At 43.5% G+C, this 14271-nt stretch overlaps 1 protein-coding gene across 1 annotated transcript; it reads left to right on the top strand.

The window, feature by feature from the left end:
* Positions 1–8167: 8167 nt before the first annotated feature.
* On the top strand, positions 8168–11971 carry IDI1 (isopentenyl-diphosphate delta isomerase 1). The gene is made up of 5 exons (XM_042990919.1): positions 8168–8588; positions 8956–9128; positions 9523–9615; positions 10260–10390; positions 11141–11971. Exons 1-5 carry the CDS (start codon positions 8458–8460, stop codon positions 11456–11458), a joined length of 846 nt encoding a protein of 281 aa, XP_042846853.1. The 5' UTR covers positions 8168–8457; the 3' UTR covers positions 11459–11971.
* Positions 11972–14271: the final 2300 nt, after the last annotated feature.

The following is a 14271-nucleotide window of genomic DNA, read 5'->3' as shown; positions in this document are numbered from 1 at the left end:
GCCGGAAGTCCCAACACGGCCTCCGCCCTGCGCCGGAAGTCCCGTCCGCGGCCGGCGCCTCGGCCCGGGCCGCCGGAAGTCCCTCCCCTCCCTCTACTCGCGCCGGAAGTGCCGCGTCCGCCCGCGCTGCCGGGGTCGGGGCGCGTGGGGATCCCGGGTCAGCGGGGACGCGGGGGCGCGGCTCGGCCCCCGGGACTGCGTGCCAGGGCCCCGCGGGGCCGGTGCTCGCCTGGAGGCGCGGCCCGAGGGTCCTAGCCGCGGCCGGGGAGGCGCCGGCAGGGCGCACACCGGCGCGGCCCACGGTACTCACGGCGGCGGGCTCCCGTGGGGGTCCCGGGCCCCCACAGGTTCGCATCCATCGGCTCGGGCCGTGGGGGGGGCTGGCGGCCGTCCAGCCCCGCGTGCTCCCCGCGGCCCCACGGTTCCTCGCGCGGCTCTTCCCCGCGCAGCCGAGACGCAGGAGGCTGCTGGTCCGCGCGGGCGCCCGGTGGAGGTAGAACTATTAATATTGCAGCTCATCTGCAGAGGATGACTCATCCGCTTTCCTTTCTGAAATATTTGTTCGCCATTGGCTAAAAAGAAAAAACAAAATCAGCTGCTCACTGCAAAAGGTGGGACTTTGTCGTCTCTGGTCTAGGCTGGAAAAGGGACAGAAGACTGGAGTCCTTAGGCGGGTGACCATCCTCTGCTCTACAGACAGCTCTACCTAGGCGTTGAAAGCTTACCTGGATTAAATCAGAAGTGTGGAAACATTTTCCATATATGTGGGTCAACATTCTTGCTCTTTCCTTTAAACACAAAAGCTCACCATTCAAATTCAAGAAGCCCTGATGAGAATGTTGCACCAGAAACAAATTTAACGTATTTGGAGATCCAAGTAACCACAAATTATGTAGAATAAATCCTGAAGTTATTTATGCATTAAGTGTAGCAAAAGCTTAGCCCTAAGAAAGAATTCTGTAAGAAACTAAGTGTTTCAAACTTTTGGAGGTTGTGGCAAACATTTAACAGGGAAGAGAGATTTTCCTCTACTCTGCAGGGTTCTTCTGTCTGGTCAAAGAATTCAACTGACATGAGACAGATTAGCAGGAAAATATAAAATTTAATTAGTAATGATTTATTAATTCACGAGGAATTCACGTAAACATGAGAGCTTCTAAAGACAGGGAAAATGAGATTCCTATGTCATCCTGAAACCAAGGAGAAGGGGTAGGGGCCTGGGACTTCAAAGGGAAGAAAGCAATGTTTGCTGAGCCATCCAGAAACAATGGAACAGAGAGGACTTTGATTAGTTTGCTAGTTTCCTCCCTGTCCACCATAGCTAGGTCATATTCTACAGTAGCTTGTGTGGTGATAGCTTCTTTCCTGGAACAGGTCTTCTGTCGTAAATCTTTTAGGCAGTTTGGGAGAAGGGGGAAGCTGTCAGAGTTTCTGAGTCTTTTCATCTTTGCTTGTTTACAGGTCAAAATAATCTTCATGCCTAAGTGGCACATCTTGGGGTGGCAAATTTTGGTTCCCTACATAGTCAGATAACAATTTTATTTAGCACCTAATATGCAGAAGGCATTCTCCTGGGCATAGCAGCAGATAGAAAAGCTTTATGAACAAAACCATCTCCAGGGAACTCACATGCTTATATGCAGTTTTACTTTGCACAGCATCTAGTTTGGATGAAGTCTAGGATATTGTCAATTGAGGTAATTTTTTTCTTTGATATATTTAGGATTCCATAAAAGTCACTATATCTAAATGAGTGTATCAATGAGGTGTCACAAAACTGACGATGGAAAGGAGTCAACACTTTGAGGCCCTACTGTGCTCCAGGCACTTCGCATGTTTGATAATTTATTTAATCCTCAAAACAGTAAAATAAAAATTATCCTAACTTGAATTCTAAGTAAGCATGAAAATGTTAAAATTACTTGTCACAGGTCAAAAAGCTAGTATTCAGTGGAACAAAGATTAGGTTAAAATCCAGGTCCACATCAGAGCTCACATTTCTACCATATATTCCTCTGATGAGGCTACTATAACAAAATACCACAAACTAGGTGGCCTAAACGATAGAAATTTATTGTCTCAAGTCTGGAGGCTCGAAGTCCAAGATCAAGGTGTTGTCAGGGTCGTTTCCTTCTGAGAGCTGTGAGAGAGTCTATGCCTCTCTCCTAGCTTCTGGTGGTTCGCCAGCCATCTGGCGTCCCTTGGCTTGTGGCAGCCGTAACTGCAGTCCTCACCTGGCATTCTCCCTGTGTGAGGATCTGTCTCCTCAATGGGCGTTCTTTCTCTACAGTCATATTAGATTAAGGGGTCCCTCTGCCGCCACCGTGACTTCACCTTAATGAATTATATTTTTAACAACGCTTTTTCCAAATATGATGACATTCTTAGGTTCTGGGAGTTAGAACTTCAACATAATGCATTTGGGGATTTGGGATACAATTCGGCCCATAACACACTGCCTCCTGAAATAAATTCTCCATGTAATTAAAAACAAACACACACAAAGCTAGTCTAAATTGTAGAAGGTTGTGACTGCAATCCTGGTATCCAATTACACAGTCCAATTACAGCAGAAGCTGTAAGAAGTACCCTTCCCATAAACCAAGTTTCTGCCTTCTCACCAGTCCACCCATGCAAGATGCACATGATTTACCCCCATCAGGAGAGAGCTGAAAAGGGGCACCTTGGTGGCTCAGTTAAGCATCAGATTCTTGATCTCAGCTCAGGTCTTGATCTCAGGGTCATGAGTCCAAGCCCCGTGTTAGGCTCTGTGCTGAGTGTGAAGCCTACTTAAAAAAAAAAAAAAAAAAGAGAGAGCTGAATTTAATAAAATTCAATATAAGCATGGTTTGATAAGGTTGATAAGATTTGTTGGGTATTAGAATTAGACCATGTGTTTAATCCTCGATTATTTTATTTGTGCCTCAAACACCTAGGTGTTTATGTTATACTGTATGAGCTAGTTGAGTAATGTTACTTCATAATCATTACCAAATTGTTTCCTATATGTGTGTTACATGTGATATATATAATATTTTTTTCTTGAGTAACACCATATTTAGCACTTCATTCAGGTTTCTGCTCAAACATCACCACCTTGGGGATGTTTTCCTTATTTATTTTTAGATAGTTATTGTCCATCCCTTAACCATACTTTATTTTTCTTTATGGTACTTATCACCTCTTGACATTATTTGCGTGTTTGTTTACTGTTTCCCCTACTCGAATGTAAATCCTAAAAGCAGTCATTTTTTTCTATCTTGTTCACTGTTACAGTCCCATGACTTGGAAAAGTGCTTGGGACATAGTATGCGCGCGCGCGCATACACACACACACACACACACACACACACACACACACACACACACGAAGTTTGCTAAAGGGTATTCTCCTAAATATATAGACTCCTCAATGGCAGAGGTCAAGTTTTCTAATTCCTTTTATCAGATGCATGCAGTTCTGTACAAGAAAAAGGAGAAAACCATGATCAGCTGGAATATAATCACCTGAACAACTACTCAGTCCCTTTCTCCTACCCATACCTGCCCTCACTAGGATAGGAGGAAAGTTAATTCACAGTTCGTGGACCAAATGGTCCAGTCCACACCATGGAACTTCACCAGTACTGTTTTCCTGACCCAAATCACCTGTCCCTCATCCATGACACTGTAAACAGGTATTGACCTGTTTCTCACTTCAAAACCTTAGTCTCTATATCAGGTCTCACCCAGTACATACTTGCCATATTTTCTCTACCTGAATAGAGCTTGTTACCTTGTGTGCTGTCCATGTGCTAAATGAAAAGGAACAGTTGTTCTAATCTCACAGTGAGTGTATTTTTGGTCTTCCAGCTGTTTTTAGGAATGTGTTTGGTTCAAGTCAAGAAAGGTTTTCATGGGTTTTTTGTTTTTTAATTTGTAAGTATTTCTCTACACCCGATGTAGGGCTTGAACTCAGCACCCCAAGATCAAGAGTTACACAGTCCATCCACCGACTGAGCCAGCCAGGCACCACAGTTCTCATGGGTTTGAATAAAACAAATCGGCATTGTTCTCATCATGAAACCCAGATTCTTACAAAGTGAGGGAATTATTTGGGGTAAAAAATGTTAGGAAAACTCTACTTAATGAACAACCGAACATGTACTATAAACCTGTTCCAAATGAGGTTAGAAAACTCTGTTGATCAAAAGTACATATAAATGAACAAATATCGTGAGTAGCTCTGTACCAGTCTCCAAGTCACATAGCTGATGTCCTTTTTTTCTTTATCAGTACCACGTAATTTGTAACCCAAGAGCATTCACATTATTAAAAATAGCAGTGCCCAGCCATTGACTGAGGCATTGTTATTTATGGGAAGAGGAACTCCAATATATTTAGCAAAGCAGCCAAAGGTAATAGGGCAAGACACTGAGCTCTCTTTTTGTTAATATTAACTCTGCAAGAAACCCAATACTCAAACAGCTCTACAGTGAACTTCGCTAAAAAGCAGAACTTAAAACCAAACAACTATATGATCTGAATAGATAGGCCTACACATTTCCAATGTAATATGGGCTCCCTTTGTTGTATGTTTTGAATTCTGCATCTCTTCGTGTCTATCAAGCTTATATGTAAAGATTTCCTGATAGGGACATGATTGCCCCCAGTATGATGTCATTACTTTGCATAACTTGACATCTTCAAAGTTAAAGTGATGGAATGCAAATACTGTGGTATGTTAGTAAGTCTGGAGTGTTTGGTCACATCATTCATCGCGTTATAAAAGGGAGCCAAAAAAAAAAAAAAAAAAGTACATCATCTCTGAACTTCAGTTGCTTCATACAAGTAAGGATAACATCCTGTAGACTTTCTTAAGGATAAAGTGAAGTAATAGACATAAAAAGCACATAGCAGGGTGTCTAATGCAAATCTCCACTAGAAGGGAACATAAAGACCATCTAACCTTCAATCACAGATAAAGGTGAGAAGGCCAGAGGTTCTAGTACAGCGTTACTCAGCAGCAAGCAGCGAAGCCCAGGTAGGGACTGAGGTCGTCCAAGATCAGGGGGCTTCCAATGCACCTGCAGTTGTCATTCAGTGGGCCATGGACTCCTGTGGCTCCCCAAACCCTTCCAGGCTCCATTAGGGCACAATGAATTTCAGCCTTGTACTAGGATGTGAATTGCCTTTTTCGCCTTCATGCTCTCCTGAGCACACAGCAGAGTTTTCCTAGAGACTATATGATGTGTGGTGACATCATTCTCTAAGGCTAATGGAATGTGTGCTTGTGCATTATTATGTCTGCTAGGACTTTCTAAGGTAGTAGATGTAGGGCTATGGTTCTCAAAGTGTGGCTCACGGATCCCCGGGGATTTCCAAGACTTTTAAGAAGTCACAGACTTCTTATTATTTTCATAATAATACTAAAAGTTTCTTACCATTTACCAGTCACAGACTTCTTATTATTATTTTCATAATAACACTAAAAGTTATTTGCCATTTTCACTGTGTTGATATTTACACTGATGGTGCGAAAGCAAGCTTTGGGGGAAGGATGGGAGATAAAACTAGTACCTTGTCACTTACCAAGACCATGCCACCAAACAGTACTAGGAGTCCCTGTATTCTTCGTCACCATGCACATGCAGTAAAAAAACAATTGCACTTACCAATGTCCTTGATGAAGCAGTAAAAAATATTAATTTTAATAATCTGAACTCTTCAGTATTTATCTAATACTCTATGTAACAAAACAGGGAGTACACATAAAGCACTTTTGCTACATCCTGAATTACAATAGTTGTCTTGAGGAAAAGCTCCTCTGAGAATGGGTTGCAGGCTGAACTTTTTTCATAGAACCCTATTTTTACCGGGAAGAATGAGTAACATTAAGGTTACTAAAGCCAGGGTGTTTGGCAGACATTTTGTTTCCATTTTTTTTTTAATTTTTTTACTCTTTATTTATTTTTGAGAGAGAGAGAGAGAGAGAGAGAGAGCGCACAAGTAGGGGAGGAACAGAGAGAGAGGGAGACACCGAATCCAAAGCAGGTTCCAGGCCGAGTTGTCAGCACAGAGCCCAACTCGGGGTTTGAACTCAGGAACCGCGAGCTCATGACCTGAGCTGCAGTCAGACGCTTAACCAACTGAACCACCCAGGTGCCCCCTCTGTAGACATTTTCTAAAAAAAAACAACAAAACAAAACAAAACTAAGTGAACTTGTCACTACAAAGAAAATAACATAATATTTTTTTTTGCCAAAAACAGATTTGAATAATCATGCTAAAATTCAACTTAAAAAAAAACATGTATCTACCACCAAGGGTTTGACAGCTTCCCAATGCTTAAAGACTTTTCTGATGAAATTGGTGATGATATTAACAAAGGTGATTGGTATGGAATAATGAAATGTGTCAACATTTGTAAGACCTGCTTAATTCAGTGAAGCAACATTTTCCAAGTGGCCCGATATTACAAAATTATGCATGGGAAAATATACATTCAAGTTTCAGTCAAAAGCAACAGTGTTAATGTAGCAGAATATAAAATGTTCACTAATGTGGTTTCAGATTCCAAAGAACAAATATCCTTTAAAAAACCACTACTTGTGGTGTTTTGGTGTATTATCAAAAAAGAACAACCATGATCATCTGAAAAGTTTAATAAAATACTTCCCAATTTTCCAGCATTATCTGTGTGAAGCAAGATTTTCTTTATATACTTCAGCCAATGCAATATGTAACAGCTGTCTCCTATTGTCAGACATCAAAGAGATTTGCAAAAATGTAAACAAAATCTCCCACAAACCTCTTCTGACATTTTTGTTTGGAAAATATAATTATTTTTTATTAAAATGTTATTTGTCTGTATGTGTTATATTTGTCATTAAGTGAATTAACAAATATTTAAATGAATTAAATATTTTAATATGTTTTAATATTTCTACTATAGTAAATACGGATAGATACAAACAGTAAGGAAAAGCTCTTTAAGTTTCTCAGTAAATTTTAAGACTATAAAAGGTCCTGAGACCAAAAAGTTTAAGGACTCCTGCACTGCAATCTGCTTAGCAGTAATTATTTCATTAAAAAATCTTTCTGTATTTCAATAAAAATTATTTTAAATTTCACAGGCAGAGAGGAAGGAACTTCAGCTACGTAGACATTTTATAATTATTTTAAAATGGAAAATAATTTCACATGTAATCTGAATTATGATACTCCTGGGGTGCCTGGGTGGCTCAGCCTGTTGAGTATCTGATTCTTGATTTTGGCTCAGGTCACGAACCCAGGGTCGTGGAATCCAGCCGCGCCTTGTGCTCTGCACTGAGCATGGAGCCTGCTTCGTATTTTCTCTTGCCCCTGCCCCTCTCCCTTGTGCACTCTAATAGTTTTTTAATACTCCTAATATATAACCATGCTTTATTCAATTTATTTGAGTAAGTGAATGATTGTCACCTGATGGCAACTTTGGTCATTTTAATAATTTAAAATTTTTAACAGATAAAATTTTAACAGTTAACAAATCAACAGATTTTACCATTGGATGGCAAATTAACCCTATCCAAGTGCAGAATGTCCCTTAACCTGCCTTGACCTCATCAACTTTGCTAAATGACCTTTCTTGGGGAAATAAACACTTGAGAATGTATAGAAATTCCTCATTGGAGACAAACCCTTCAAAGACAGCAATAAGGTATGTGTGTAGGTGGGGGTGTATATAGCGTGGCGTGTGTGGTGTGGGTGTGATGCGCGTGGGGGGATGTGGAGTCTGGTAGTGTGACGTGGAGGGGGTGTGGTGTGAGTGGTGGGGTGGGGTGTTGGGTGTGGGGAGGTGTATGGCCGGTGTGTGTGTGGGGGTGGGGTCTGTGCGGTGAGATGTGGAGGGGAATGTGTGGGGATGAGGACACGTGGGGTGTGGGTGTGATTCGGCTGATGTTGGGGGTGTGACATGGGGGGGGTGTCTGGGTGTGATTTCGGGGGTGTGGGGACGTCGGGGGTGGGTGTGCCGCGCAGCCTGCCGGACCAAAACACCAACAGGGACGTCGCGTCGGGCCCCATTCCCGCGGAATCCTTCCACCCTTGCTCTGGCCGGTCCTCGGGAGGCGGGACGCCTCACCCGCGGAGGCCGTCCGAAGTCTCGGCCCCGGAGGTCAGGTGACTGCGCAGAAGTAGGCGCACAGACGTCACGACGTCTCAGAGGGCGAACGTGCGCGGACCTCTGACTTCTAGGGGCCCCCGACGCAGCGCCCCTTCTAGGGGCCCCCGACTGGCTGATGCGGTCGGGGCCACTCGCCCCGCCGTCCATCGTCGGGGCACCGCCGTTAAAACTGCCCCGCAGCACAGCGGGCTCCTCAGAGCGGCCGTCGGAGAGCGCCGGCAGCATTGGAACCAGGCCACCCGGCCGGAGGCCCTGCGCGCGCCATCGCGCGACCCTGACGTCTGGCGCAGCCGGCGCGCGATTGGCTGGCGAGCATGTGGCGTGCCCTGGCGCGAGCGCTGATGGTTGGGCGCCCGGCGCCGAGGGGCGGGTCCCGGGTCTGGCGGCGGAGCCTGCGGGAGGGGAGCCCGGCGGGGCGAGCCTTCCCCGGCAGCCGGTGTCGGAGGTAGGCCGACGGAGGTCTTTGGGGTCCGGGGGCCGAGGGGGACCGCGCCGCCCCGTCGCGCTGCGTTCTCCGCGCGAAGCCGCTCCCGCTCTCCCTGGGGACTTTCCGTGGCGAGTAGAAGTCGAGGGAAGGCCCGGGAGCCTCCCGTCCAGCAGGGGCTGCGGAAGGCTGACCAGTGGGGCCCGGAGAGGGGGAGGAGGGCCGGGAGCCCCCGGGGGGAGGGGAGGGGAGCCCCGGGAGTGCGGAGGGGAGGACGACCGCGAGCCCCCTTGGAGGGGGAAGGCCCGCCGCGCGCCGTCGGCGGGGCCGCGAGCCGCTCCGGGGACGTGGACTGACGGCAGGGGTCGGTGACCTGTGTTTGCGCCAGGGTCGCGGGCCAGGTCCGACGGACCGCCACCATGCCCGAGATAGACACCGACGGCCTGGACGAGCAGCAGGTGCAGCTGCTGGCGGAGATGTGCATCCTCATCGATGAGAATGACAATAAGATTGGGGCCGACACCAAGAAGAACTGTCACCTGAATGAGAACATAGAGAAAGGTGCTGTGTCCCAGCGCCCTCCCCTCGGTCAGGCTGGCCCAGGCGGCTCTCCGCGTCCGGACGTGTGGTTTCTAACCCTGTCGCGCGCCACCTGTGGTCTGGCCGCAGGGGAGCACCTGTCTCCCCACCCCCCCCCCCCCCCCAGCTGTCACACAGCCCTGGGCCCCGGAGCTCAGTGTCCCCGACCAGGAGCGTGGCCAGATCTGGCCACCTGCTCGCCTTCTCCTTCCCGTGGTGGCTGGGATGTCATAGTCGTGCAAACTCACTAAATAGCAGGAGACTATGGAAAAAAGCAAAAGTGGAGCAAGTTACTAGTATTCCGGATCCCAAGCTGAGAATGGGGCGAATGACTGGTATTTTCAAACTAAATTAATTGCTTCTCTTTGGCTTTCAGGATTATTGCATCGAGCTTTTAGTGTCTTCTTGTTCAACACTGAAAATAAGCTTCTGCTACAGCAAAGATCAGATGCTAAAATCACCTTTCCAGGTGCCAGTGCTTTTAATAAAGTATTTTCTTGGGAACTGTCACTTGACTCTGTCACTCATAATTCTCGGGAACCTGGGTCAAAGGGAAACCCTGTGAAAGACTTAACTTCATATTTTGCATAAAAGAAGCTTATGTATTGACTGCAACCTGATAAAAATAAAGATAAAAATTGTCATATATATGTATGTATATTCATATACATCTTTTAATATATATTTTTTAAAGTTTGAGAGAGAATGTGCATGTGGGGGAGGGGCAGAGAGAGATGGAGAGAGAGAATCCCAAGCGGGCTCCAAGCTGTCAGCGTGGACTCCCATCTCACAAATGGTCAGGTCATGACCTGAGCTGAAATCAAGAGTTGGATGCTTAACTGAGCAACCCAGGCACCCCTTAGTATATATTTTTATTATATGTATTTTAAGTTTGTATTTATACACTTTGATCTTTCTGGTTAAGAAGACATTAATAAAGAACTTACCTAAACGTGTCTGTTTCACAAAATGATTGCTGATAGCTCATGGTAACTTATTTAGAAAATCTCAGCCACTTGATTTTCTGTTGTTTTTAAAACTCTTATAAATTTTCTTGATCTTTTAGATTTACTTGGAAGAAAGTTAACCTACGTCTATGTTAATATGTTCCAGGTTATTTTACCAATACTTGTTGTAGTCATCCATTAAGTAATCCAGGAGAGCTCGAAGAAAATGATGCAATTGGAGTAAGGCGAGCAGCACAGAGGCGTTTAAAGGCTGAATTAGGGATCCCCACGGAAGAGGTAACCAATTTTACTGCACTACCATACAAGCTGAAATCTTGTTTAGAAAACTGAAATACGTTAAAACATTTCTAATAAAGTTTTAAACTTAAGGTAGTTCTCTGCTTTGTGAACTTGTGAGTTACTGGCCCTAGAAAGCACCTTCATTACAAACTATTTAAAGTTTGATTTCCTCATATTCCTTGTCAGAATTTAGCTCAGTGCTGAAGTAGATTCATCTGTTAACCAGTAAAGTTTATTAATGGAGGCACCTGGGTGGCTCAGTGGGTTAAGTATCTGGCTCTTGATGTGGTCTCAGTACATGATCTTGCAGTTGGTCAGTTTGAGTCCCGAATCCGGTTCCGAGCTGACAGCTCAAAGCCCGCTTGGGATTCTCTCTCTGCTCCTCCCCCACTTGCATGCACTCTCTTCTTTCAGAATAAATAAAGTTAAAAAAAAAAAATAAAGTTGGCTACTTTTATAACAGATGAGTTCAAAGAGGATTGGTTTCTTATGGAAATACTCAGGAATATGAACTACAAATCTGATTCTGTAAATTGAAATCATCTTTTTCTTTCCTGGAATTGTCACCTTTAAATAAGACCTGAGTAAATAAACTATATCTCATCCAGTCAAAATGGTACTTTTTTCCCCAAGAAGTATTATTAAGGTGTGAAGGAGAATGTCACACATCTGGTTTGAGTGACTGTGCCTTTTTTTTTTAATATAATTATTTCAATAAAATCAACTGTTATTTTATTTTCATCCTAGGTTCCTCCAGAAGAAATTAATTATCTAACACGAATTCACTACAAGGCTCAATCAGATGGTATCTGGGGGGAACATGAAATTGATTACATTTTGTTTGTGAAGAAGAATGTAACTTTGAATCCAGATCCCAATGAGATTAAGAGCTATTGTTATGTGACAAAGGAAGAGCTAAAAGAACTTCTGAAAAAAGCAGCCAGTGGTGAAATTAAGATAACTCCATGGTTTCAAATTGTTGCGGAGGCTTTCCTCTTTAAGTGGTGGGATAACTTAAATCATTTGAGTCAGTTTGTTGACCATGACAAAATACACCGAATGTGAATTTCAGGTGGAGATGAAGGGTTAGTAAAATACTGAAAAATTTCTCTACTTTGTAAACTTAATATGATTTTTTAAAATTTGGTTCCCTGTAAGAACTCTCACTTGGAACATTGATACTTTACAATCAGTATTTGTGTGGAAAAATACAACCAACTTTTAGATTTTATATTACATCCCCCATATGTGTGCATTGCTATTTGTAAAAGACATTTATGAGAGGCTATCGTAAAAAAAGGGCAAATTAACTTGTCTAATCACAGTGCTAACATACTCGAACAAATAAATGAAGCTCTTCAGTTTTCATATGTTGTGATAACCATTGTCAGCACACCTGAGAGCACTTTGCTCTTTGCCAAATGCATTATAAATCATTAAATTTTTACCATAGTCTGGAAAAATGTACAGTGGGAACTCTTTGCTTAGCTACTTCAAAACAGTCCAAATTAATATTCCGTGTGAGCAGATTTAACTAGTAGAGCAGGTTCAAGGGAAATAAAATGCTTTATGTTCTGATTTTTGTCACTCTAAGTTGATTTTAGGGATTAATCATTCTGAAAGGATTTTGATACTTAAAGTTGAACATTGCTTTTGGTAATGATATTGGTTACAACTATGCTTTCAGATGAAATCCTGCCATTTGCAGCAACATGGATGGAACTAGAAGGTATTATGCTGAGTGAAATAAGTCAGAGAAGGACAGATAAATGTTTTCACTCATATGTAGAACTTGAGAAACTTAACAGAAGACCATAGGGGAAGGGAAGGGGGAGGGAAGGGGCAAACCACAAGAGACTCTTAAATACAGAGAACAAACTAAGGGTGGATGCAGGGGGTGGGGGGTTTCAAATGGGTGATGGGCAGTGAGGAGGGCACTTGTTGGGATGAGCATTGGGTGCTGTATGTAAGCCAATTTGACAAATTACATTAATAAAAATTTTTTTAAAGTGTGCTTTCAGAATTACAGTGGACAGGGTTGCAGGTACCCCTGCAATTAGTCAAGCATACAACTCTTGATCTCAGAGTCATAAGTTCAAGGCCCACATTGGAAGTAGAGTTTGTAGAATTGGAGTGGACAGGCTCTCTGTAAAGGAGAAATTGGGTCAGATCAGACATCCTATACTCTAAGACATCCTGTACTCTATAGGATATCTTAACTTTGACACTTGACATTTGGGTTGGATAATTCTTTGTTGTGAGGGTTCATCCTGTGTGTCAGAGGATGTTTAGCAGCATCCCTGGGTACTACCCACTAAAAGCTATTAACACCCCTGCCCGTGACAGTCACAATGACACCAGATGCCAGTATCTCCTGGAGGACAGTTTCCCCCAGTTGAAAGCCACTGTTCTAGAGTCAGGCCATATTGTAGGGGGAAAAAAATTCATAGACTAATGTCCATGTTAAATAGATTTGGGTTATAGAATATGTATAAATTAATATTAAATTGTACTTTAATGCACTTTCTAAAACTCTTGCCATAGATTTCTCAGATTTGGTATCTTAAGACGGCTGTATTATCAAATGCTGTGTAATAATAAATAATGAAAAATGAAAAATTATTAAACAAAGTTAAATATATATATTTTAATATTTATTTTTGAGAGTGAGCGAGCAAGTTGGGAGAAACAGAGAGAGAGGGAGACACAGAATCTGAAGCAGGCTCCAGGCTCCAAGTTGTCAGCACAGAGCCCAACATGGGGTTTGAACCCACGAACCGTGAGATCATGACCTGAGCCAAAGTCAGACACAACCAACTGAGCTACCCAGGTGCCCCACAAAGCTAAATATTTTATAAATTCAGTACAAAAATCCATTTCGTGTTAACCCTGAACAGTTAACTTGAAACTTCAGGCAAGACCATGTGGCAAGTATTAATTTTATTGAAAAACAAAAAGAATTACGTTTTGATATTGTTGTCTGGTTGGTTAAAATTTTAATGCCATAATAGATTAACCCACTTATGGTAGCTTAAATATGATAAATGTCATATAGCTTCAAAATGCATTTATGATTTCTAGTTCTTTAGTTCTCTGGCAAGTTTTAGGCTGCCAGCCGTGGGTAAGTAACTCAGTAGCTACAGTGGCTCATGATGGCTGTACTGGACAGTAGATCTGAACCATTCTGTAAATGCTCAGCAAGTGGTAGACATTGCTGCTGTTCTCTGAAACCCGGAAGTATGAATGTTCTTTGACCTGAGGGACTCCTTACAACTCTCAGCTTTTTAAAGCCAATGAAACTTAAATTTAAAAAAACATTTGTAAGAAGTTTTCATTTATCTATTTTGAGAGCGAGAAAACATGAGCAGGGAAGGGGCAGAGAGAGAGGGAGAAAGAATCCCAAGCAGGCTCCGCACTGTCAGCACAGCCCAACACAGGGCTCAACCCCATGGACCGCAAGATCATGACCTGACCCGAAGTCACATGTTCAACCGACTGAGCCAGCTGCCCTGAGACGTTTTTAAATTTTTATCTTAAACTTTAAAGTTCACAGTCTCCAAAATACATAACCGACAGCCCCTTTAAGGGTCAGAAGTAGTCTTCTATAAAATTGATTGTTCTGCCCTCAAACCTATATTGGCCAGAGAACAAGAGCAGAAAACGAGACACTAGAGTGGGAGCACTTGTTATTCTCCTGCTTGGTCCCCACAGAGTGGACAGGCACAGATGACAAGTCAAGTGGCTTTGGGAGCTCAGAGGCCTGTCAGCAAGTCCCTGGGCTGCACCTCACATAATTCTCAGGGGGAAAATGTCCTCCCATCTGCTCTCAGCACACTTGCTGGACAGTTTCATTCCAATCTGGGGGACCTTCCCAGGGA

The sequence above is a fragment of the Panthera tigris genome, chromosome B4 (genome assembly GCF_018350195.1).
Source record: "Panthera tigris isolate Pti1 chromosome B4, P.tigris_Pti1_mat1.1, whole genome shotgun sequence".
Taxonomy (NCBI): Eukaryota; Metazoa; Chordata; class Mammalia; order Carnivora; family Felidae; genus Panthera; species Panthera tigris.
This window is presented reverse-complemented; position numbering and strand designations above follow the sequence as displayed.